Here is a 27,825-nt window from a genome sequence, read left to right on the forward strand (position 1 = left end):
ATGAAGACCACATTAACTTTTCACTTCACTTTATAAACAGTCGAGTGGAAGAGAGATAGATGCGGCGCAAGCGTACAATGAGCGTAACGGAACAATGAGCGTAACGGAACAATGAGCGTAACGGAACAATGAGCGTAACGGAACAATGAGCGTAACGGAACAATGAGCGTAACGGAACAATGAGCGTAACGGAACAATGTGCGTAACGGGACACAGCGTAACGGAACAATGTGTGTAACGGGACTTTTTCGTGCGTGCAGCCGGCGTTCATCGATTTATTAGACGTTGTCACGTTAAAAAAAAACAACTTATTATTTATCTCTGAATGTGGATGACGTTGTGACGTTGGTAGGGACGTAATGAGCTGGCTCGTCAGCGGGTAAACACGTGGCCCTGCTCGCAGGGCCGGCGCGTCCATACAGGCGAACTAGGCAACCGCCTAGGGCGCCAAGTAGCTGGGGGCGGGCGCAGCACGACACATAAACAGCTGATATAATATGTTTTAACGATTATTGAAACTAGAATAAAATGTATTTTTGTAACAGTTTGGAATGTTTATATTGATATAAGTAATTATTTGAAGTCCACGGTGACCTGTTAATAATTTGTAATAAGTAAAAAGGTAAAAAAAAAAAAAACACAAGCCGGGTTACATTTGATTGTTGACAAAATCTTAGGCTTACGTGATGTATTTTGAAGCAAAAAATTTTTTTTTGGGGGGGGGGGGAGGGGTGTCCGGCCCGTTAGGGGGATGGGGGGGGGGGAAATTAAAGTTTTTCGCCTTGGGCGCCAAGTTACCTTGCACCGGCCCTGCCTGCTCGTGTGGCCGCAGCAACGCGTGGGTGCGGCGCTGGGCGTGGTGGCGCCACGTGCGCGACTTCTTCCCGCTGCGGCTGGAGGCGCGCTGCCGCCTCGACCCGGCGCGCAACTACCTGCTGTGCGTGTTCCCGCACGGGCTGCTCAGCACCGGCGCCTTCGTCAGCTTCGCCACCGAGGCGACGGGCTTCGCCGACAAGTTCCCCGGCCTGGCGTGCCACCTGCTCACCCTCACCGGCCACTTCTTCTGCCCCGTGACGCGCGAGCTGGCGCTGTGCTGCGGTGAGCTCTCTCCCTTTCCCTCTCCCTTTCCCTTTCCCCCCTTCCTAGCACCACAGTACAGCAGGGGCGTAGCCAGGGGAAGGGGGGGTTAGGGGTTCAAACCCCCCCCCCACTTTAGCTCCAAATCTTTAATTAAATTTCTTATTCATGACTCAAATTTCATATTAAAAATTAATAAAAATTTTACCATTACAATATTTAAATTTAAGTACCGAAAACTGCTAAAATAGCACTATTTTACACCTTAAAATTCAAATTTTCCCGGAGGAGGACCCCCGGAACCCCCCCCCCCCCCCCCCGCTTTAACACGGGTGGGTGGGAGGGGGGGGGGGGTTGTGGAAACCATGCTTCTTAATACCCCCATACACAAATCCTGGCTACGCCACTGCAGTACAGTACATTCCCGATTATCCGCGAAATGAAGTGGCAGGGCCGCAGCGGATAGTGAAAATCGCGGATGATCCGCAAAAGAGCCGAAAATGGGAAACAAAAAAAAAGGAAAACATTAAATTTCAAAGCAACCATACTACTAGGAACAAAGCGCGACAGAGACAAAAATAGCAACGCATGCCAGCCTACTGCGTGAGTTCAGAGAAGGCCTGTGGCGTTTTACTGTATACTGCACACAATACACTCATCAGTAGAGTTAAAATTTTGCTCACTTGTAATAAAATACAGGTTTACATATGTGCTGTATTTTTTCGTAGCATGCGCGGATAATAGGGAGTCCACACAGTATTCTCCAAGAGACGTGCAACACCCAACCTCGGGCATTCTCATGTTGCGAACACACTTGCATATACGAAACTCGGGCTTCGGACACTAAATTTAACGTAGAATTCTTTAAAATATCGAGCACGATAAATATACGCAAATAGTGTTTTAAGCTACATACATGAATGCGAAATCACACCACCCCAAAATTTTAAACTATTATCAGCATCCACAAAAATCGCTTACCTATTGAAAAATCATACTCAAAGTTTGAAAGGTGATAATATTAACTTGAAAAAAATAAAGGGTATGTATTTTTGTTTGTGTTTAAAAACTTGTTTAAAAATGTGTTTAGATCTTGGTTGCTGACCAGGGAACCACGTGACAGTCTTCTAGAGTTTGTTGTTTTTGTGTCGAACAGGGCCGTAGCCAGGAGTTTGTGATAATCTATAGATTATATATAACCAATATATCATTTTTATGAGTAATTTATTTTTGTGATTGCATTTTTAAGATTATTAAATTTTTAAATACTCCATTCTTCAATAAATTGTTTGATTTTGTTAAAACACCTCGTGTACCTGATATTAAATACCGGTACTTGAAACTTGCATGTTAGGTTTGTAAGACAGACAAGCTTACAAAAAAACGCGTGTGAAGACGGGCATTAGGTGTAGATGACTCAGGACACCAATTCCTGCTGCTTTTGTAAAATAGGCAACTAGACTATTATTGTAGTCCTCGAAGGATCAAAATAATTAATCCCCCCCCCCCCACCCGGCTACATCCATTTGTCAAAGGTCCATTACTACAGCCCGTCCCACTCTTAGATTGCACAGTACACTGCTTATGGCGCGCGCTGTTGCCAAATCTCTAACACATTACGAAATTTCAGGAGATGTGTGTCTTTGCAATTCGGATCGAACAAGAATCATTTTAAGAAATCATATCGTAATTAATAATATTTTATACTATTACACATATAAATTTGTAATAATGCCACTTTTATGTAAATTTCAAATAAAAACTACCTATTGTAGATGAAAATTTCTTATAGTTTTCTTTTATGTTCTAAAATTCCCATATATATATAAATATATATATAAATATATATGTATAAATATATATGTATAAATATATATGTATAAATATATATGTATAAATATATATGTCTAAATATATATGTCTAAATATATATGTCTAAATATATATGTCTAAATATATATGTATATAAATATATATGTATATAAATATATATGTATATAAATATATATGTATATAAATATATATGTATATAAATATATATGTATATAAATATATATGTATATAAATATATATGTATATAAATATATATGTATATAAATATATATGTATATAAATATATATGTATATAAATATATATGTATATAAATATATATGTATATAAATATATATGTATATAAATATATATGTATATAAATATATATGTATATAAATATATATGTATATAAATATATATGTATATAAATATATATGTATATAAATATATATGTATATAAATATATATGTATATAAATATATATGTATATAAATATATATGTATATAAATATATATGTATATAAATATATATGTATATAAATATATATGTATATAAATATATATGTATATAAATATATATGTATATAAATATATATGTATATAAATATATATGTATATAAATATATATATATAAATATATATATATAAATATATATATATAAATATATATATATAAATAAATATGTATATAAATATATATGTATATAAATATATGTATATAAATATATATATATAAATATATATGTATATAAATATATATGTATATAAATATATATGTATATAAATATATATATATATAAATATATGTATATAAATATATGTATATAAATATATATATATAAATATATATGTATATAAATATATATGTATATAAATATATATGTATATAAATATATATGTATGTATAAATATATATATATGTATAAATATATATATGTATAAATATATATATGTATAAATATATATATGTATAAATATATATATGTATAAATATATATATGTATAAATATATATATGTATAAATATAAATAAATATAAATATAAATAATCACATTTTCATGGGCCCGATAAATGCCATATTTTTGGACAAGTCATGTCCAAAATGATAAATAAAATACGGTAATGGAAATTCTCGGTCGAGTAGTTATGGGAAAAATCCGAACAATTGGGTCGAAATGGGGAAGCTTTTTTGAAAAAACAGAAATTGCAACAACTCCCATAATATCGCATCCGTTTTAACGTATGATAACTCGGAGTACCTAATGCCAAAAAATGTTTTCTAAATAAATTTTTGATACGACCAGCCATAACTGCATGGGTTCGAAAAATATTTTCACCGGACAAAAGAACTTAACTGCGTTAGTAGACACCTTATCAAATCTGTTCAAATTGTTTGTAAATATCATAATTATTTTCCAAAACTTTGTCAAAAACAATGTTTGATAAGATGCTTTGTGTTGAGGATAGAAAAATAATTCAAAATTTTGTACCATCATCGCTATTAAATTCCTTCGTATTTATTTGATACATTTTACACATTATGTTTAAGATTCGATTAAAATATATTTTGTAACAACCATTACTGCAAGGGGAAGAAATAAATATGGGTTTAAGGATATAAATATCCCTTTTTGTTCTAATTTAAAGAAATATAATCATCAAAATCTTCCTGCGCCTTTAGGCTGTGCCGATAAGGAAATTTTTTTAACTTTAACTTACAACAAGAATCTGTTCACACACATTTCATTCATATAAATTTATACGATAAATGTAACGTTAACTTGATTAAGAAATTAATATCACATACCTTTTAATCACTATCGCTACCGCTGACCAATGTTGATACCCCTTCCGTAAGAGTAGCACAGAGCTGACCAGAAGAATGGTAAGCTTCCTTAATTTCATTGCACACACTCATATTTTTTGAAATATACTCAAATACATTCAACACAATCTTGCGCTCCCTCCCGCGTAGCCTACCGATATAATTTCTTTTAGGTGTTCTAACTTCCATATTTTATATGTACATAATAAAAATAAATGTAGAAAATAAAATCACGTATGTTAATATATAATTTGTTTGTCAAAATTATAACTGTAACGAGTCACCGGACACAACGCGTTGCTTCGTCGCGAGACGCGATACTAACTGGCAGGCTGGTTTTCAGAAATGCGTGTCTAAGGAAATACATGGTTGACTAAGGAAGCCATGTATTTGAAATTGCTTGCAGGACAGAACCCCACTTATCTAAGCACACGACCCTGTTTCCTTTACGACGGCAGCTTGTGAGATAAACCTCTATTGCAGCGCGCTCTTGTACTGATAAGACACATCTTTAACAGCTATTTCCACGGAAAATGTAGAAGCAATTGAGATGGAGCTGCTTTTAAAAACTAATTCAATTCATTGTGAACATTTTTCACACTTTCGTCCCCCATCTATCTTTAATAGAAAAAAAGTTTTCCGCTGGTCAACTTTTTGATTTGTCAGTTTGTGAGAAAATGCATTTCAGTATATTAAAAAAATTATTTAAGTGAAACCTCTATAGTTTTTGTCTTAACATTTGTTCGGTGGCGTCCTAAGGCATTAATTTATTAATAAAAAAAATCTGAATGAAATACACATGTAGGTTATTTTTTTTTATGTGAAACATCTCGGAATACTTCAAAACAGTTTGCAGTGAATAAGTTATGTTTTTTTAATTTTTTCGGACACTTAAAATATTTTAAGTATTCAAAATAAGCAATGACAGATGCGTTTTTCGATGCTATACAATATGAAAAAAAGCTTGGTCCAAAAATTAAAATTTTAATTCAGTTTGATATTTGGCAACAACGAACGAAGAAACAAGGACAGCGCTAACGGCAATCGGCGCGTGTTAGAGAGAGAGAGAGAGAGAGAGAGAGAGAGAGAGAGAGAGAAAATGCGCCCATTTACTTCCACACTGCAATCTAAGAGTGGGATGCTCTATAGACTTACATAATGATGTTAAGCAGTCTGCCATGTAGAGAAGACCTGAGAGAAAGTTTGAAGTATTTAAATGAACAGCGGATGCTTAGACTGATGTTACCAAAGTTGATGTCCTCGGTGCGATGGTTGGGTCCTACACTGAGCGGTGGTTTAGCGAGACTAGGCTGGGATCAAGTTACAGTTAGGTCATGATTGATTAATTTGATGGTGAAGACATAGCAAACCTTTTAAACCCTTTCAATCAAATTACAGTTATATAACTTTGAGGGCGTACCGGTGTTGAGGTGAGAATATCGGTGGAAATTAATGGACGCCACCACGTGAGTGGGCACGTGGACCCTGCTGAAAGACTCTAACTCAGGGCGTTATGTGGCCCGTGTGCGGCGAGATATTAGCCCTCCTGATGTTTTACGCAGCTCCTGTCCCTAACTAAGCCCGCTCTCAGCGTCGGGCACGCTCCTAATTATCGCAGTGGGCTCTCAGGGCGTCCCACACGCCGCTGACCAGGTTAAGGACCCACGTGGTCCCCCCGAACACAAAACACGTAACTCAGTTAATTGGTTTTTATTCTACTCACGGTACACATCTTTACACGATCCTCCGTTGATACAGCTATAAAATGCCCAAGGCACGAATCAGATTAGGTGAGGAGGCGAACCACGCACGTGGCCGCCTCAAGCCGTTACTTAAAACACCGATGAGATAAAAACTCCGAAGAGTAGATAATCATTACTTATGCAGTCTCTCCGACCGAGAGAGGCCCTGAGGATGAAAAGAAAACGATTTGGATAAATTAATTTACAGAAATACTGATCGGTGAACCAACGGTGATGTCCTCAGGGTGTCTGCAGAGACGTCCGCTCTCGGCCGGCTGTAGGAGACTGGGATGAGCTCATGGCTTGCGGGAGGCAACATGGCGCCCCTTCGCGCCGAACACAATTACCGTTACAACTTAGCTGTGGCGTGCCCCGAGTTACTATTAGAAAATACATAAATTCTTTTACAAAAATTATTAAATTACTTCCATGTCCAGACCGTCTGTAATAATTACTTATAAGAATAAAACATGGTTCAAATGAGTTGCATGCTAGTTCCTCCGTCGCCCGCTAGGGAGCGTCCTTGTTCGTGCGTGCACTTATTAAATAACAAAACATCATGAATTCGTTAATTAAAAGACACTCACATGCATAGCCATCGTTACACTGTTTTGGGGCGGAAAGAAAAAGGATTACAATATTTATTAATATATATTAGGGGTGCGGCGCACTGCAGCTAAGCGCCCTCTTGCTGTAGTTCGTGGCGTGCAGTTTGAATCCCACACGGCTACGTACGTCACGACACAAATGCCGGGTAGGAAATGTGGTGGGAAAGGGAACGGAGGATGATCAGGCTCGTGGGGCGAAGCCCCGGCTGACGTCAATTGCCTTCCCCCCTCGAATAGCCTGTCATGCCGACGTTTCCTTTTGTGCCCGGTGGGCGTGGTCGCTCCTGGTGTGCGCGCTGTCTTCCAACGTCCGTATCGTACAGCAGCTGGGTTCTCGCGCGGGCACGCGGGTTCGCAGTTGGTATCGCGGTGCCGGGATCGGTGTCTCCGACGCGGGATCTACCTCCTCCCTCTGCGCTGTCTCGTCCTCCGGCGGCTCCTCCACTGTCACACTAAACGTAGCGTCCGCCAGAGAGAAGTGTAGCGGCCACAGCGGCTCGTCTGGTGATGCCGGTCTAATCTCCGCTTTCTCTGGCTCCCATACGAGTGGTTGGGGCTCTGGTTGGTCTGATGTTCCTGCCGTGTCGCTGAGGAATCCCCTGAAGGGTGAGGCCCCGTCTCCCAAATCCTTAAACAGTTGTCTCGGTCGGGTAGTCGTCGTTGTCGCGGGTGTCCCCCGCTCCGCCTCTACTTCCGGGAAGCCCCTAAACCCGCCCTCATCCGTGTCCGTGGCCCCTATTCCCTTCTCGCTCGCGTCTGTTTGTACGATCAGTGGCTTGTTCGGGTCCAGTCGCGCGAGTAAGTGACACTGCCGAAATCTGCGCTTTAACTCGTCAAAGGCGTCCTGGGCCTCCGCAGTCCACCGGAAAGGTCGCTTGGGTGACAGCTGTTGTCATCGGCGCGGCTATTACTGAGAATTATTGAAGGAAGGCCCGCAGCCAGTTGGTTAATCCCAGGAATCTCTGCAGCTGTTTACTCGTGCGTGGGGGCTCTTTGTTGACAATGACGTTAAGTTGTTTTTCCGTGGGCCGGTTTCCCTCTGTTGACTACCAAACCCAGGAAGTCCAGTTCCGTGGTCCCCAAGTGACATTTCTCGCGATGACACGTGAGGCCTTGGCTTTCCAGGCGTTCTAAGACTAGCGCTAGGTGATGTGCGTGTTCCTCCCACGTCTGTGACCATATAATTATGTCGTCTAGGTATGCGGCTGCAAACTTGCCCGAATAATTATCCAGAACGCGTGTCATCATCCCCTGGAATGTGGCGGGGGCATCTTGGAGTCCGAATGGCATCAAGCAAAATTGAAATCTACGCCCGTCTGGGGCCGTGAATGCTGTCTTGGGCCGGTCCGCCTGCCGTATTGGCACCTGCCAATATCCCGATTTTAAGTCAAGGGAAGAAAATATTTTGGCGTTTCCCAGTCCCGTGAGCGTGTCGGCTATGTTCAACAGAGGGGGCGGTGCGTTAATTGTTAACCTGTTAATAGGCTTAAAGTTGAAACAAAAACGTAATTTGCTGTCCTTTTTCTCCGCCAGCACGACTTGAAAATTGCACGGGCTCTCGCTAGGCTCAATTATGCCGTCCTGTAACATGTCCTGAACCTGATCTAGAATGATCTGTTTACCGGCGTGGCCGTAGCTACCGGGCGGGATAAACATTGGCTTGTGAGGATGGGTTGGGATGGCATGTTCAGCTATGGTGGTACGTTTTAGCGGATCCGCGGAGGCAAACACATTACACTGGTGATCGAGGACCTGCTGGATGATGGCATGGAACTCGGGGGGGCACCCCGTGCTGAAACTCGTCGAGACTGACCTTGTTTACTTTTGGGGGAGTCGGCCTACCCAGCCCGTGAATGGTGCGCCGTCCCTGGGTGACGACGTGCACGCATCTGGCCCGGACGTCGATGGTGGCGTGCTGCTCGTAGAGCCAGGGCAGCCCAAGGATGACGTCGTCGCGCAGCCGCTCCACTACCAGTGCTGTCGTGGTGGACCGGTGGTCCTGCACGTCCACCTCCAGCGTCGCGATGCCCCGGGTGTGGCAGATGTCTCCCGTGGTGGCCAGGTGGAGTTGGCCTGGGCGCGACTCGACGTCGGCGCGGCCGATCACGCGCGCGGCCACGCAGTTATGGCTGGCGGCGGTGTCAACAAGCGCGTGGACTGCGCGCCCGTTGACAACCACCGGGATCCGCAACAGGTCTGCTTCCGCCGCTCCCACGTGACCCAGGAGGGGCCTCGCCGTTGTTGGTCTGTTGTTGTTGAGCGTGGCGGGGGAGGTGAGCCGTTTCAGTTCGCCGCCCCCTGCTGCCCGTTCCCCGACGGCCGTCTGTTCATGATGTCGGGCCGGAACTTGTTCCTCACCGGGCAGTCCTCGTGCCAGTGCCGCGTACCGGCCGGGCACGTGTGGCACTGCGGTGGTTGGCTGCCGTCAGTGGTATGCCTCCGCCATGCCGGCCAGAGGGGGCTGCCTGACCCTGACTCGTCGCGCCAGGGTCGCCCCAGGTAGGTGTGACGTAGGGCACCAGTGCCTTGGTGTCGGCGGGCGCCACGTCCTCCTGCTTGCCTCTGGAGGGTGTGATGTCTCTGGGCGGCCTCGCGGCCCGCAGGTCTTTCTCTACAGTGCGGGCATGCTGGATGAACTCCTCGGCCGGGCATCGCGTCAGCAGGCGCAGATGTGGCCTAAGTTCCGGGCGCATCAGCTCCACCACCCGCTCCAGTACCTCCGTCGGCTCTCCGTCGGGGCACAGCTGCTTGTGCAGACGTATTTTATTGATGACGAACGCCTCCACCGTCTATGTAATCCCTTGCTCGAGGCAATACAGCTCCGCTCACACTCTCATTTCCGCCTTAACGTCAGCAAATCTTGTCTCGAACTGCCTTGCAAACTCCGCCCACGGCATGTCGTACTCATGGGTAATCTGCCACCACGTCTTGGCCTCGCCTTTGAGTGCGCTGCCGACCCTGTCCGCCCACTCGCACTCCGGTACTCCGTAGCGACTCAGACGTTCCTGGCACGTGCGCACGAATTTCCGCGGGTCGTCGCTGGTCCTCCCGGTGAACTCCGGCAGCTCGACGTGGTCTACAAGGGGCATCCTGCCACGTGGTGTGTCGGCGACGTCCCTCACCGGGCTGTGACTCGGCATGCTCGCTCGCCTCGCGTGGTGACACCATTGGCACGTGTACCACCTGTCCTGAAACGAGGCGATTTCGGTCTTCGTGAAGCACGCCGTGTGCTTGAACGCACGACAGTTTCGGCACCAGCCGCCTCCCCGCACGTCTCCGCCGCACTCCGCGCCCATGCACTTCCCGTGTTCCGGCTCGTATTGTTCCGCCCGCACCGCCTGTTCGTAATACCGTGGTACGTCATACTGCCCTAAGCACACGCACGTGTCCATCAAGGATGTTCCCGCCGTCCCGCTCATCTGATGCAGTTGCGCGCACATAGCACAGTACAAGTTAGGTATTCGTTTTTAACAACTCACTTGCCTGGATCACGCCCGGATTGTTGTTAAGTCCGTGATTGTCCGACATGGCTGTGTGTGGTGGTGAGACTGGTCGATTGTCTCTCTTCTCCTCGCGACGCGGCTGGCGGTACACACACACACTGACTGCGCCCAGTTGTTGTTGTTGCGAGGAATGCAGCCACCTGGCTGCTCGCTGTGAATTCTCGGAAGTGCGCGCGCTCGGCTGGTCACGTGGCCGCTCGGTCCCGTTATCTCGCGCTCCGGTGCACAACCGCCTAACACGCACTAACTCGTGTGGGCCTGATATCCACGACATGTTCAATATCTCGCCACACGCTCTTGGGCGCCATTTGAGGGCGTACCGGTGTTGAGGTGAGAATATCGGTGGAAATTAATGGGCGCCACCACGTGAGTGGGCACGTGGACCCGGCTGAAAGACTAACTCAGGGCGTTACGTGGCCCGTGTACGGCGAGATATTAGTCCTCCTGATGTTTTACGCAGCTCCTGTCCCTAACTAAGCCCGCTCTCAGCGTCGGGCACACTCCTAATTGTCGCAGTGGGCTCTCAGGGCGTCCCACACGCCGCTGACCAGGTTAAGGACCCACGTGGTCCCCCCGAACACAAAACACTTAACTCAGTTAATTGGTTTTTATTCTACTCACGGTACACATCTTTACACGATCCTCCATTGATACAGCTATACAATGCCCGAGGCACGAATCAGATTAGGTGAGGAGGCGAACCACGCACGTGGCCGCCTCAAGCCGTTACTTAAAACACCGATGAGATAAAAACTCCGAAGAGTAGATAATTATTACTTATGCAGTCTCTCTGACCGAGAGAGGCCCCGAGGATGAAAAGAAAACGATTTGGATAAATTAATTTACAGAACTACTGATCGGTGAACCAACGGTGATGTCCTCGGGGTGTCTGCAGAGACGTCCGCTCTCGGCCGGCTGTAGGAGACTGGGATGAGCTCATGGCTTGCGGGAGGCAACATGGCACCCCTTCACGCCGAACACAATTACCGTTACAACTAAGCTGTGGCGTGCCCCGAGTTACTATTAGAAAATACATAAATCCTTTTACAAAAATTATTAAATTACTTCCATGTCCAGACCGTCTGTAATAATTACTTATAAGAATAAAACATGGTTCAAATGAGTTGCATGCTAGTTCCTCCGTCGCCCGCTAGGGAGCGTCCTTGTTCGTGCGTGCACTTATTAAATAACAAAACATCATGAATTCGTTAATTAAAAGACACTCACATGCATAGCCATCGTTACACTGTTTTGGGGCGGAAAGAAAAAGGATTACAATATTTATTAATATATATTAGGGGTGCGGCGCTCTGCAGCTAAGCGCCCTCTTGCTGTAGTTCGTGGCGTGCAGTTTGAATCCCACACGGCTACGTACGTCACGACACAAATGCCGGGTAGGAAAGGTGGTGGGAAAGGGAACGGAGGTTCTCAGGCTCGTGGGGCGAAACCCCGGCTGACGTCAACTTTATTAATATTAGTTATGTATTTGCACGTGTAGTATTTAATTTCGATAACTAAAACGCTCAAACAATAGTGCATTCCGAAATGTTTGTGCGTAGTGCTGCTCCATCATTATTGTCATAAACAGAAAGATATACACTTGCGGCATGAAATAAAAAGTAAAATTAATTATATTAATTAGGAAAATATTAATGTGGTACACTGCTGGTGGGAGGTTTAAAAATAAGTCCTACATGGAGGGTGGTGTTGGGCTAAGATGGGGGTGTGGTGTGAGAGGGGCAAGGCACTTCGGGCTTAAGGGAGGGCATAGCCCTCCAAAATAGAACTGCTTGTTTGCGGAAAAAAAATGTATTGGCACACAGTTGGCAAATTTTCAAAATTATGAAAAATTCTTCTTTGCAAGCAACTTCAGCAGTTAGTTTTATAGGATTTATGGTATATAGGTGGTTGAGTGAGAAACATGTATATTAATGCATTAGCTGGGCATTCCCTCGTGCAAAACTATCGGTTTCTTTTAAACTGAATGAATTTAATGCTGTGAACATACTCTTTTTCACATGGTTTAGTTTAGAAAACTATAGCATAGTCTAAAGTTTTTTTATGTTAACTAGTGATGGGTCAAATCCCAATTTTATCAAATCCGAATCTCAAATTCAAATCCTAAAGAAAATCTCAAACTTGAATCTGAATGTGCTCTCAAATAAAAAATTGTTTAATAATTTAAAAAGTATTTACTAGGATGTAAAAATTCACCTCTTAATTGTTTGTTTCACAAACTAATTTTCCAGAATCAATTTATCTTGTATTTTTATTTACATAATTACATGTTAAAAAGTATACTGTCTTGGAAAGGTAACAGGTTAAATATGAAAAAAAATATTGTCTCAGTAAGCTTAAAAGGTTGTCTTGAATTTTTTTAATTTTCTTCATTTCCTCTAATATTTAACTTCAAATTTTTTTTCCTATAAAATTGAATCCATAGAATATTCGTGATTTGATGGGATATGAGGATTTGAGAGTTTGAGGATTTGATTAACCATCCCTAATGTTAACTAAAAATGCCATGAAAAGTTGCCTGATTTCTTCATTAAAAAATATATATATATATAATTACTGTGATAATATAACTTATTGATCAAAGAATACATGATTTTTCTTGTGGGATGAAGAAATATCACCACTACCATTTTTAAAATATTATTAGTGATAGTTTGTTAAAGAGAATAGTTTCATTCTCTGTGAAGGTACTAAAGAACACAAAATGGTATTAAAATATGATGGGAAGGTTGGGTCTCCGGTGTAAGATGCAGAATGTTCACATCTGTGCGTTCTCATGTTGCATCAAGGAGGGTACACGTTGTTGTTTCTCCAGGGTCTGGTGCAGCATCTGAGAAGAACATAGACTACCTGCTGAGCTACCCCGGTGGGGGTCACGCGACGGCCCTGGTTGTCGGAGGGGCGTCGGAAGCCTACTACTGCTATCCCGGCTCCTACACTGTCATCCTGAAGAGGAGGAAGGGTTTTGTACGGCTTGCAGTCAAGAACGGGTATGCCACGTCATCACTTAGTAAAATGGTGGTTGCCACACACTGCCAATAGGATGCAAAGCAAATCTGATATTGGTGGCACTTTCATGGCTTGCTAATTTTATCCAAATAACCATATTTTTGCTAACAGCAAGTATTGCAATTAAAGCTTATTAAGGATGAATATTAAAGACTTTCTTTTTGTTTTGTCAAACTGATGTTTTTGTGTAGATTTAAAAGAAATGCTACTTTACCATGGAGTGACACCGGGAAAATATTTACATAGTTTATCGTTTCACGGTAAATAGAACCCAAAACAGTATTCTAAAAGTACAACTATAAATAGTGTAAAACAGTCTCTATCCACGTCTGTTAGTTTGCTTACTTCTAAACTGAAAAATGGATTTTCATGCGGTTTTCACCATAATTTAGAGAATTTCTTCCGGAAGGTTTGTGTCCAATACATTCCAGTTTAAATTTAAAGATAGTAGAGAAAGCCCAATGATTTGTAACCCAGTTGTTAAAACACTTTTAGGCCACTTTCATGGCTTATGCTGATTTGTACATGTCTTCAGACATAAAATTAATTTATTACGGAATTGTAAGTTTTGAAAAGCCTTACAGAAAAGTTAGCGATAGCATATGTCTATCAAGGATGACTCGGTTACAATTTTTATCTTTCAAAATGGGTTCCAGAATGAGTTATTTGTGAAGCTATTGCACGGTGACAGTTAGGAATAATATGAGAAATCATATAAATGATTTAATTTCTCTATGTATTTAGTAATTAAAAGAATATAGGGTGCCGGTGATATTATACTCTCTAAGAACATCAACAATATGAGAATGAATAATCAATGAATTACTCTAGCTAACTAGTGTCTTAATTTGTAATTCAATGTGATAAATAAAAAAAATCTTACGTTCTATAATAACCAATTAATATACAAAATTCCTTAATGGAATTACTATTATGGGTAATAGATCAATAACTATTATTGGTTAAAATAGTGCTTGTAAACTTTATAAGAATTGGTTGTAATAAACATTGGTTTTTAATACGTTTATAGGGAGATAAAAATATTAAATAAAAATTATTAGATAAAAATTCAGTACACACATTCTTACTTAAGGCGACAAGTTTATAACCCTTGATAAGTGCAATTCAATATGTACAATATTATAACAACCACATTGTCTACAAATAAGAATTTTACTGGTTTAGCTTACTAATAGTCAGGAAGTTATATTGAGCATGTTTTAAGATAAAAGTTCTGTTGCAAAATACAGTATTCAAAGAATCCAGAAACTTTAATTATAGTTAAGTTACCAGTAGTACTCTTTCATCACAACATTTATCTGAAGGTAGATGACAAAGTTATGAAAGATAGTCCGTATTGTAAAGCTCAATAGTACACTAAAATTAATTCCCGAGACCACTATTAGAAATAAGAAAATTAATTTAATAATCAGTATATGTGCAAAACTTAATGTTCTCCTTAGCACATAGAATCATAATATTAGTCAGTTGTCTTGTAAACAATAAGTATGTAAATAATACGTATTTTTGAAGCTAGTTCTTCAAACCAATTTCCTTTTTACCAAACAGGCATGCATTTTAAGAAGTTAATAAGCTTTAACCCTGCCATGCTGCAGGAAGAGGCAAGTTGTGGCAGTAAGGACTTGTCTGCGCCTGACACCACCTTACGTTAGGGAGTTTTTGGGCGGAGGGCAACACAACCGTGTTTGAGCTTATTTTTGTGCACCATTCTCTTGGGCCATATTCAAAAGAAAATTGTTTAATTTCATGTATGTATATGCATAGGCGTGCGCAGGACTGAAGTATTGGTGGTGCCAAATTACACAACAGCCCTGTCATTCACGGACCCCGAGCCTAAAGCGGGGGGTTCTGGGTCCTCCCCCGGAAAAATTTGGATTTGAAAGCGCAAAATGGTGCTATTTAAGGTGTTTCCGAACAAAAAATATAAATACACAGATTTAAAAATTTTAACATTTTTTATGACAAATTATGGCTTTGAACGTTATAATCACCAGGAAAACTACTAAACTATTTACAGTTTTAAGCTTTGTTGAGCCATAAAGTAAATTGCACAAATTGTTTGCATGGAATTCATGCTGGTGGCTTTGAAAAACCATACTTACATGTTTTCTGAAGACGCCAAATAAATGCTAGAAAAAACATTCTCAAATGTTAAGTTTTAAAATCAACAAATCAAGGGAGTTTTTGTAACATACCTTAAATATGTAAAATATTAAAATAATAAAAATACACAAATAAGAGTGGGCAGAAGTTTTAACTTTTGGAATACAACAAAATTGTTTTGTCGGCGACTGCATATAAGTCATCGAGTAAGCATATCATTTTAACTAACTAAACTCTCTCTTTTTTTAAATAAACCCTGGCGGACGGCGGCTATTATTCCGTGCGCCTGCCGAGTGGAGTGAACAGTGGACACCGAGAGCGCATTCTATGTAATTCAAGGAGAACTATGAGAAGTATTTACATTTCAAAAGTTTCGTAGCCGCGGCCTGCGTGTACAACACAAGTAATTGCAACTGGCTTGTTTCCATGTGTATAGTTGGTTCGATTGATAATTGATATACTGATAGTGTTATGAGCACATATCTGTAACTCGACACGATTGGAAAACATACTTTTAGAAAATAATACGGATTTTTGTAAGTATGTATGTATTATTTCTGCTTGTAAAAAACAAAATAACGTTAACCCTAATGGTGGTGCCAAGGCACCTGTGGCACCTACCGTGCGCACGCCTATGTGTATATGTATGTGTAGATCAGTATTGTTACAGTGTTATGTATTGTTTTAGCTATGTAACTAAATTTTCTGCTAGTATAATGCTTTTCACACTTTAGATTGACTTGTGTAATCATTTTGTCATGAATTATTTGATTAACTAAAACACACACCATATTATAAATATGAGCCCACGAGAGTGCAAATATGTTAAGTTCAACTAAGAGGTGTGAATATTTCTGTGTGTATTTCGGAGTGTAGCTGTCGGTGACTGTGGCTCGACAAAGTAGCATTGAGCTAGATCCTATTCATATGCCGTGTTGTCACTTTCAGATGCCAGATACCTACCTCAAGACTACACACGTCCATTACTTTAGCTGCATAAACTACATAATTATTGGCAATATTCAAGTTTAAGAATTATTCAAAATCTGTTTTAAATGTAAGAGAAAAAAATTTAGTACTTTTTTTATTCAAAGAATCTACACTTCATATATTCGTGTGGCACAGTTATTTTGAGATCATACCAGCATCTTTATTATTCGCAATTATCATCTCTTGTTCTATTAAAAAATACTAGTAATTTATCTATGTATAACTAATAAACAAAAAGTTTCACTTCTGTCGAGTGTGGAATCCATGCTTCTTCTTCTTTTTTTTTTAATTTGTCACATTCAAAGGTGAAGAACGAGGCAACAAATTTTAATTTTTAACCAGTTTTCCTAGTGAAGTATTTTGGGTTCATGGTATTAAGTACTAATTACAAGTGGGTTGATGCGCTGCAGGATCGTGCATGTGCTAGTCTAAACGAGCGTGTGCTTGCAGCGTGCCCCTGGTGCCCGTGATCTCGTTCGGGGAGACGGACCTGTACGACCAGGTGCCCAGCCCCGAGGGCTCCTGGCTGCGCTGGCTGCAGGATCAGGTCCGCGCCATGTTCGGCATCGCCCCGGTCATCCCCATGGGGGCCTTCGGCTTCATCCCGTTCCGCAAGCCCGTGGTCACAGTTGGTACGTGCGTGCATTTACATACGTGTTTTTGTTCTCCATTTGGAATTCGACTGAAGTAGGTCCACTTTTTTTATACGCCCACAGTATTGTTGCATGTCTTGTCGGTGGCATACAGAGGTAACTAACTGAATGACTGCTGGTGGGTAGGTAGGGGAGGGTATGCAGAAATTAAGACAGTAGGCTGGGGGTGGGGGAGGGGAACCTCTGCCTGCTGTTTGCTTTCAAATTCTTTACAGCTGTTGCTTCCCCTCTTCTCTTCACCCCTCATGTAAGCCCCTGCCGGTAGGTTGCAATGGCCGTTGTGATAACGTGAAAAGAGTGCTAGCAAGTGTAGGTGAGGAGGTGCACGCTAGCCCATGGCGAATATGAGGCAACTAAGGGTTGAGAAGGCAGCAGGGTTGTTGCCAGCAAGGATATCCTGGGTGTAGGGTCTCAAGGATGCTGCTAACTTAAAAACACAAAGGCCAAAATGATATGGCTGGTCGGTACTTGTCACAAAGCCATGTCTAAGCAGCTATCCTGGCAGTGTTCTGAATTGACCATCAAATTTGCAGCCCTTTGACTGATTGTTGATTCATCATTCTTCAAAATGTCATTGGTACTGGTTATTTCACTTGCATGGATGCCCATCATTTGAGGTGACAAAACGTCATAATGGCCTGAATAGGATGGGTAGACATAAGAGGAATTGAAATGTAATTAAAATATCCTATAAGTTGACATCATCAAGGTCACGCCCACTTGAGCCCAATGCTCTGCCACATCCCTCCTTACCCATAATCTCCCTATAGTCCAGGAAAGATATGAAAAAAAAACATGAGCAAATTGCAAGAAAAGGTTTTTTACATCAAAATTCACAGGAAAAATTCGTAGAATAACATCTAAAATCCACCGAAATCCACTTTCTTTGGTATCTTCTTTTCCGGGTTTTGTCCCGGAAAAACGCGAAAATAAATAACTCAAACGGTGCATCTGACGACAAAACCTGTAGACAAAAATTAAAGAACATTAACTTTTCCATAACATATCCAAAGTTCAAGAAAATCCGCTTATAACTTCTGCTTCGTTTTCCCGGATTAGTTCCGGAAAAAATATTAAAAATGAAATAAATTGAAAATTGTGCACTTTACAGCATAATGGTTTAGGAAAAGATAAATAAACAATGTTTTTCATAATATATTAGAATTTCACACAGTTCAACATTGAATTGGTTTTTTGTTTTCCAGGAAATGTCCTGGAAAAAAGTTATCAAAAGAAAAAAACCGAAACAGTGCACCGTACTTCAAAATATTGTGAATTAAACTAAGGGCAAAAAAATTGCATTATATAATTAACTTTTATCAAAATTTTCTTAAAATTACTGACTATTGTCCTGATATAGTTACTATTTATATGATTAAATTCCCATTCCCTTGTACTGAGTGATTTTATGTATCCATGTGTTATAACTCTGCAAATCAAATGAGGCTAAAGAGAATTCAACTGTTTCTAAAAATGAAAACACAACTGCGATTAAATATGTCATTGACGGAGGATATTTACTTCATCAGTTACCTTGGCCCCATACTGCAACATACAACGAGATCGCTCAGCTGTACGTGAGTTTCATCTTGAAAAATTATGGATTAGCAACTGCTGTATTTGATTGATATGGGAAAAATCACAGTACTAAAGACACAGCACATATGAGAAGAACAAGAGGTAATGCATCACCTGTAGTTGAATTCACAGGAGAAATGCAACTATCACTCCGTAAAGATATGTTTCTTTTGAACGAGCGAAATAAAGGACAATTTTTAAGGTTATTAGCATTTAGCAATACATTTACACGAAGCAGAATGTCCTGTTGTCGAAGCACCGGGTGACAGGGGCGTGTCTAGGGGGGAGGGGGGGATGAGCGGGACCGGATCCCCCCCCCCCCCAGGGCTAAAAATATTTTAATATTAAATTCATAAAATGAAAAAAATAAATATTTAGTATGATATTAAAATAAATTCAATGACACAAGCATAAATGTTTAATTAAACTTAGTTAGTTCACTTTCCATTTTAGATAGCCTAAATCAGCAAATTGAACACTTATTTTTCAAAATTTTCCTGGTGGAGGACCCCCGGACCCCCCGCCTAGCTGGGGGGTATTCCATACCCCCCAGGCCCCCCGGAAAGGTCCTAGCCTTCTGCCTGACCCCCCCCCCCTCTCCCAGAGCAAAATCCTGGGCATGCCACTGCCGGGTGATGCAGATATTTACATTGTCCAAGAAAGCTCTAAAAATGTGCAAAATAACAGTTGACAAAAACAGTTATAGGAACACAAGAGATTTATTTGTCCTTTTACTCTACTACTTTGACCCAAAATCGTATAAAAAAAACTGTGTTTAAAAAGTGAACAAAGGCAGAAGAAAACATATTATAATTAAGGCGCTAAAGCTGAAGCTCGGTGATGAAATTTGTAGTAATATTCTTTTCTGCTATGCATTCATGGGATGTGACACATCACACACTATGGAATAGGAAAGGGAAAAATATTGTATCTGATCCAGAATGACAGTGCCTTCAGGCAACTTGCGAAAGTATTTTCAGATAGTATTCCCAGTGTGTCAAAAGAAGACATTGTAAAATCGGGAGAACAGCTGCTAGTATGCCTGTACAATGGATTGAGAAGTGACACACTCGACACTTTGCGTTTTAAAGTGTTTAGTGAGAAAGCAGCTACTAGTTCCAAATGTGTACAACCAGAACAGTTACCTCCAACTAGTGCTTCAGCTCGTTTCCATTTCTTATGGGTTTTCTATCAGATACAAGAATGGAAGGGAATTAAGATGAATCCAGAAGAATGGGGATGGAGAAAATATGGCCACCTTCTCTTGCCAATTTCGACAGACAAGTCAACAGCTCCGGAATGCCTTTTGAAGGTAATCAGGTGCACTTGCAAGGAAGATGGTTGCGGTGCATCCAACTGCAGTTGTAGGAAACACGGCATCTCATGTTCTTCTGCTTGTGTAAACTGTCATGGATCAACCTGTAAAAACCGGCGTGAATTACCTCCCGAGGACTGCAGTTACTGTGACGGTTTTTAAGGTAGGGTGTTCCTACATATCCATGCATGTTTATTCAGTATTGTGTGTTGCAGAGTGCATCCCAATGTGTGTATATTTTTCTACTTCTTCTTGAAACAGGTCACTGGAAATATTGTGTAAATTTAATTGTATGGTATGTTTAGTGAGAATGGACGTGTCAAATTTTTCTTTCAAACGATAAGCAGTTGAAATGAGTCTGATTTTTTTTCTGAAAAATAATTTTGCTAGATTTCAAAAACGTTTTAACACATCACTTACTGAAAAAAGAATATAATTTAAGTTACTTTAAAATATATTATGGAAAATGAATATAGTTCGGATCTGACATAATTTGACATGGGATACAATGCTTTCCCTTATTTAGCATACATATTCAATACTTTTTCCGTGGCCGATCACAAAATAAAATCTATTTACCAGATTTCAGTGAATTTAGGATCTAGTATAGGAAATCTTGTGTGCTTCTGTTTGTCCCACCGAAACCTTTTCAATATGATCCGTTTTTGTTTTATTGAATTTTTAAAGATTTTCCAGGACGAGTCCCATAAAAAACTATATACATATGTAAATATATATTTATATATATATGAGAAGATTTTGGTGAATTGAAATTATATTTAATACAAAAAAGTCTTTAATTTTAGTGACAACTTTCTTTGACGTACGATAAAACGTTTTCGTTTTGTCTTTTCTTTTTCAGGAAATTTTCTGGAAAACCAAAAACCTATTTTGTGTTGATTTTTGTGAATTTGTAATATATTATGAAAATTGTTGTGTACTTTAACTTTGTCCTGAAACATTTTGCTGTAAAATGTGCCATTTTCAATTTATTTAAATATTTTAGGTTTTCCGGGACAAATTCCAAAAAACAAAATAGTTGTTATTAGTGGATTTTTGTACATTTTTGATATGTTATGGTAAATTTGGCTCTCTTTATTTTTAGTGTCTATACCTTTCTTTGTTGAACACACCGTTTTACAGTTATTAATTTAATCCACATTTTTCCGGGACAAATCCCAGATAAAATGTTACCAAAATTAAGTGGATTTCGGTGGATTTTGGATATGTTGTCCTACGAATTTTTCTGCAAATTTTGTTATAATATAACCTTTTCTTGCAATTTGTCCATAAATCGACAACTTTTTCTCATAAAATGCCTGGACTAATAGCTTTATCTTCGTGTGTGTGTGTGTCTGTCTGTCTGTCTGTCTGTCGCTGTGTGTAGCTTGACGTAAGCTGGAATTCAAGTAGTGGACCACTGGCCTGAAGGATGGTGCAGTGATTATCACTAGAAGTGAGACATTCCCATAAATACCTTTAAATATACTATATATAACTTTGTAATTTTTCTTTTTCCAAGGACCCTTGTTTCTTTCCAGCTACAACGAACCTTTTAATAAATATCATTAATTTTATCGTACTCTGGCACTCTGATATATTGGAACGCATGCCTGAGCAGCACTTAATTGCAAACTTTATGTATGTATTCAAATACCGTGATTGTAAAGGGTTTTTTAACATTTTGTTTTAATCATGTGAAGTGTTCTTATGTATAAGTTTTGTAACGTAACGTAAAGGAACGGATCTAGTAACTAATAATGGTCATAGGCGAGGTGGGAAGAGACCTTGTTAGTGGCCATTTTCTGATATCCATCCCAGTCTGAACATCACTGCCCAAGGTAGTAAGCATTGGCACCCCAGAGGCTTAATCGTTTACCATCACTGACTCGTTAGTTAATATCTTAAAAAATTTTAATTGTTTTAATATTATCCCTGTGGCCTACCTTGGGAGGCAGGCTGTTGAATTGTAACTTTTTAAGAGGTTTTGAAATTACTGCGTGAGGAACTTTACAGCCATGAGTATGAATGACCACTACTATGCAGATGTACTGCAAGTCTTGTTTACATAACTATAAAAGTGTAAGTAATCATGCTAAATAATAAATTGTGCCAACATTGAGATTAATTAAATTCTTTCTCGTTGATAAACTTCTGCTAGCAGGTGTGTGGGATGCCTTCAAGAGCTCACTTTACAAGTGTGTCCGGCACTCTGAGGGGACCAGGTCTGGAAGGGTTTAGGAGGTCTAAGTTGGGCAGTTACAGTCTCGTTCATGCATGGGCGACATCACGACCCTATTAGGGAGTCTCTGCCGGGTCTGTATGCCCAAAAATCATACGGTGGGGCTCAGGCGTGCACTATCAATGAGCACATGCAGGACGGTAAGGCCCTTTGACATAAAAAGATCAGATGAAAAATAGCAGTGTACATACATATTGAACAATGAAGGTAATAGAAGTGTTTATCAGACTTTTATCTATTCTTGTTTCAAAGTCTTAAGTTTTGGATGGATAATGACCAAGAACATAATAATATTCTAAATGTTATCAATTTATGTGTATTACATGTTTTGGTTTTTTCCAGTTATTCTGGTGCCAAAAAAATTTTCTTCAGCATGTTTTTTTTTTTTAATTTTAGCTTTAAATCCTAGTTTATAATATTTTATGTTATTCTTTTAGACAGTACAGTAAATTTTTAAAGGAGATTTAATCTGCTATTTTTACAGAAATTCACAGATGATTTTATAATATCAATGTTGTGAAAATATTGTTTGCTGGAAAACATTTTGCAAGGTTCCTCCAGATCAAAAAAAGTATAAATCTGCAAAAACTCTAGGAATTGAACATTATTCCTAAATACCAGGGAAAGTCAGGAAATTTTAAGAAATAATAGTTGTCGAACTAGATTAGCAATTTTTAGTACTAGTCATTAGCCACATGTAAACATCATTTATTAAACTTAAGTGGAAAAAAAAAAAGATTCAATGGGGATAAAGATACATAAATTTTGACGGTAAAATTTTTAGTCATTAGTGGTCACACTAATGTATTGTCTTGAAGTTTGAACATAATACTATAGTGGTATAATATTACAGAATGGAAGCGTTGGTCGCACAGCATTGATGTAAATGATAACTTTGCAATCTGTATTGTGCGGGAATTTAAAATTGCAGTTGGGAAGCCAATGGAGGTGCCCAAAATACCAGAGCCAACCAGAGAAGAGGTTGACGAGGTGCATAAGAAGTTCACTGATCATCTGATAGCTTTCTTCGAGGAAGAGAAACACAAATATGTCAGCGATCCCGAGAAGACATTCCTGAAGATAGTGTGACGGCAACTACTTCTAAAGGGGGTGGTTTATTTCTGTGCTTACTTGCACGCAATACCCGACATATCACGTGGACTATGGTGTGAAATATTTTGAACAAATATTTTGCACAGTCATAGAAAAGACACATTGTTTTGTTATCTAGTCAGTAGTTTGAATACAATTTTATACTAAATAAAAATTAACTTGTGTAAAAGTGAATATTGCAGTTGAAGGAAAAAATATATTTTTGTAATATTTCACTTAGCTGATGTAGGTAGGTATGTATTGCTCTGGATTAAAAATAGACAATTCACATTATATATGTACATAATTAAGAGCATTAGGTAATTTTCTGACCAAGCATAAGAGGTTATTACTAAAATAAAAATCACAATATTGAAGCTGCATCACACACTGTACATAAACCTTTTTTCTTTATAAACTAAGTTTTTTAGTGGTTGTGATTTTTCAGAGTAAGACTAGCTTTGTTTCATGGAATGACTGTATTATATATACAGTAATTATATTTGGATGTATTGATTTTATTCCTCTCATAAGAGTGAATTGTAAGGAGATATTTTGTTATGCCTTCATATAATTTTGAATGTACTAACGTCACATACTCGTAATCATCACATGGTTTTCATTAGTTAGAATTGTAGATGCATTATTACTTCAAAAACTATGTAATTTTTATGAAATACTAAAAACATTCATTCTAATAATTTGTAACTGGTCTGTTTCAGAGTGATCATCAAATTTGTAACAAAGTTGATGAATATGGAGAGTATAAGCATTATTTATTTTATATTAGATTTTCTGAAAAATAACACAAGATAAAATTAGATTTTTGCTCAGCATTGTAGGTAGTGAAATTGTGATAACCTAGTAGGTACACACTAGCAATACTGACAAAAAAAATTGTAATCAGAGATTTGTGTATTTTGTGTCCTGTGTGATAATTGTGAATTCCTACTCAACACACATCCTCGGACTGCTGGAGCAAGACCCTAGGAATAGTGATGCTAATGGGAGGTTTGCCCCTTTTGTGGCCGACCTTGAAAACTTGGAAATAAAAAATTTAAAAATAAGGTTAAAAATGTGTTCATAAAGTGTTCATTCTTTGTCTGACAGGGAAAAGTTCATAGTGTTGTATGTTTACTGTATGTAAATGCACATAGGTATTCTCTACTTATACAATACATTGTGAGGTGTTTGATCTAAATGTTATAGTATATATTTGTTGCTAATAAAATTTGTGCATTGTGCATATTAATGAAGTTGTCATTGATAATATATATGTGAAATGTTTTCACATGTTTTAAGGACATGCAAGTTTGTATCAGTCTATTTGAGACTGTTCTGTACCTGTGTAACAAAAACATGGGCCACTGGATAGGCTTGTACATAACGGATAGAAAAGCTTGATAAATTACAGGAAACGTGCACATATGAAAAGTAATTTAACTTTGGAGCAGTACATATGAACTATGAATATTGTATGTGAACAAGTATGTCATTAGTTTTCTAATGTCTCATGGGATTTGTTGATCCTACATTTTGTATTTTCATCATGCTTTTAATGTTTACTAACAACTAATATGCTGTCAACATGGTTCCTCACTTGTAGTTATGTGCTAATGCTCAAATAATTTAAATGAAGTTTTGGTTTTAGAATACATTGTTGTTTACAGAGAATGTTAAATGTTTAATAAGAGTATTTTGTATTGCCATTCAAGAGGATTAAAGTAAATTTATAAATGAAGAAAATCAGTCCCAAAGTTTTAATTCTGCAGCTCAGTTACCTGCCTTATATTTATGCACATTTAATTTTGGTAACTACTCATGGTCAGCATTAGTCTGTGAATAGCTAAAAATTTTTGACATGACGTCTAATAAATCGAACGCCGGCTGCACGCATAAAAAAGGATGACTCATTGTTCCGTTATGCTCATTGTCCCGTTACACTCATTGTACGCTTGCTCCGCATCTATCTTCCACTCGATTGGCCTATGAATCTACTATTATATTAAATAGGTTAAGGCGGGCTTTTCAAAAGTATCTTTTAAATAATTTAGTACATACTTTAACTAAACTATTTTTTTATTAATTTTTTTGGTTATTTTTCCATTTTTTCCAAAATAAAGAGCAATAAACAAAAAGAAACACAAAAGAGAATTAAAAAAAATATTTTGAAATTTTAATATCAAGTTGAACCGCCTAACCGATGTGCAAGGGAATATACTATTTTATGGAGCCAATTGAACATTCCAATTAAACAATCACTTTCATTCAAAAAGATATAGTTAAAATAATCTGTTCGTTAAAGTAATAAACATATTTGAATTAATGAGTGCAAATAAAGGTAAATTTATAAATTAAATTGACGTCGACTAGGGCTACGCCCTCCCTAAGCCCGATGTGCCTCACGCCGTCGCCACCCCTCCTCCCACCACCACCCTCTATTCAAACGTCCCACCCCGTGTTTGTGTGTGTGTGTGTGTGTGTGTGTGTGTGTGTGTGTGTTGGGCGCCCGGCAAGAGGCGGTGCTATTCGGTGCGACGACCCCTTTCTTTTATTAAAATAAACATAATGTATAAACCTTTTTATGTAATAAAATATCCCTAATTGTCACGCCTCAAGTTTTAGTAAGTAAGGACAGCGCAGCGCCCCATGCGGGCATCCGCAGAACTACCCGCCAATAGTTTTTAAACTTTAGTAAGAAATAACACTATAACTAAAGGTTGTTAATTATAAATAAGTGTACTTAAATTGTTTGTTTTTTAAATATTTGTTTAAGTATGTTAACGGACAGCTGCCCGGTAACAAAGCGGGAACTTAACCCTTCCCGGCGGCCATGATTCTCTGGTCTCGTCAGTCTGTTTCCGTTCGCCGCCTGGAGTAGGAGCGACCCACGCACCTCGTAGACTTCATCTCTTTTGTTCACTGATCAGTTAGTTTCCGTCGCATCTTTAAATAAATCTAAAACCTTCTAACTTCTTCGAGGCCTGCTCCAGGTGGTAGACTCTTTCGCCTAAATATTTGTTTTCTGTTTACGGATATTTTGTATGCGTAATACGTGATTGACTCTCGAGGCCAGGCCACCACGCGGTGACCTGGTCAGCCTATAAACTGGTTATCACCCGCAACGGATATTTTAGTACTTTACGTAAAACTCTTTTAACATTTTTGTAACGTGCCTTGTAATAATTCGCCAGTGCAAGTTCGCTGGTAATAAAATCACTAGCTCAGAATGTGTGGTTCAGTGGTCACGTGTATAGTTCCCTGAGTTCCGAGGCGTGTGGGACGCCTCAAGAGCCCACGAACGCGACGCACGAGGGGGGAGATTAGCCTAGCCCCACACGGATCACGTCACGGCCCTGAGCCGAGAGTTCGTAGCTGGGTCCACGTGCCCTTCCACGTGGTGGCGCCCAAATTAATCCTTTTCGTTCATCCGAAAACCCCCCCTTACGACAAAATTGTAGATTTCATTTCACTCCTTTTTTGAATCCATACAAATAGTGATAATTCAATAAAAATGATTCAATTTTATTCATAAAAGTATGCAATCATTTCATCAATGTTTTATGATGTCACGTTCAACTATCGTCCATTAACTGAATTTACAGACCGCCAATTTTTTTGCCATTAAAACAACTGAAAAGGAGGTTGTTTCTGGAAGAGTTTAAATGTGCAACCCAGTAATGTCTGATCAGGAAAGTGGTGACTGATTTCAACTAATGATAGACCATTTCAATATTGGCTGTATGAATGCCAGGGAATTTTTTGGGACACTAGTATTTTGTAGAGTAACCTTACTGAGAGCTCTTGGGGTATGGAATAAAAAACAGCCCGCTCTCAGAAAATTAAAAAAAGTAAACTCTGAAATTGTTTTTAAGAGCTGGAATAAGAGTTGCTCTTCGAAAATGTAGTCTACTCACATGGCAATATCTCCACCTCTCATACTTCATAAATGCCTTGGGTGACTGACAGCTGATAGCCTATTTCCATCGGGTTTCTGCTGAGATCTGGCAAAAATAAACATTTTCTCAGATGAACTGCTCAGTGTAATATGTTGGGAAAGCACCCTATGTCTTTTTTTTTTCCAGTGTCCCACAAAAAAATGCTTGGATTTTGAAGGTTGGTTGTAACATGGGTATGGGACCTAAAATTTTTCCTAATTAAGAACAAGACAAAGTTTTTTAAACATGTGCAAATGATGTATGTAAGGATATAGCACATATCTAAAATCTTCTGGAA

The 27,825-nt window shown here is 39.4% G+C and overlaps 2 protein-coding genes across 3 annotated transcripts in view; one reads left to right on the forward strand and one right to left on the reverse strand.

Annotated features, from left to right (window-relative positions):
* The window catches only part of LOC134542920 (diacylglycerol O-acyltransferase 2-like), a 58,065-nt gene extending 32,730 nt beyond the window's left edge, over positions 1-25,335 (forward strand). The window contains exons 3-6 of the mRNA XM_063387512.1: positions 833-1,098; positions 13,402-13,576; positions 17,160-17,341; positions 23,429-25,335. Coding sequence (XP_063243582.1) covers positions 833-1,098; positions 13,402-13,576; positions 17,160-17,341; positions 23,429-23,586 — 781 coding nt within the window. The 3' untranslated portion in view covers positions 23,587-25,335. The remainder of the gene's footprint in view (positions 1-832; positions 1,099-13,401; positions 13,577-17,159; positions 17,342-23,428) is intronic.
* LOC134542918 (myosin heavy chain 95F) overlaps positions 1-27,825 on the reverse strand; it is a 265,995-nt gene that overhangs the window by 142,954 nt on the left and 95,216 nt on the right. The gene's annotated exons all lie outside the window — the stretch shown is intronic.

The sequence above is a fragment of the Bacillus rossius genome, assembly GCF_032445375.1.
Source record: "Bacillus rossius redtenbacheri isolate Brsri chromosome 9 unlocalized genomic scaffold, Brsri_v3 Brsri_v3_scf9_2, whole genome shotgun sequence".
Classification (NCBI taxonomy): domain Eukaryota; kingdom Metazoa; phylum Arthropoda; class Insecta; order Phasmatodea; family Bacillidae; genus Bacillus; species Bacillus rossius.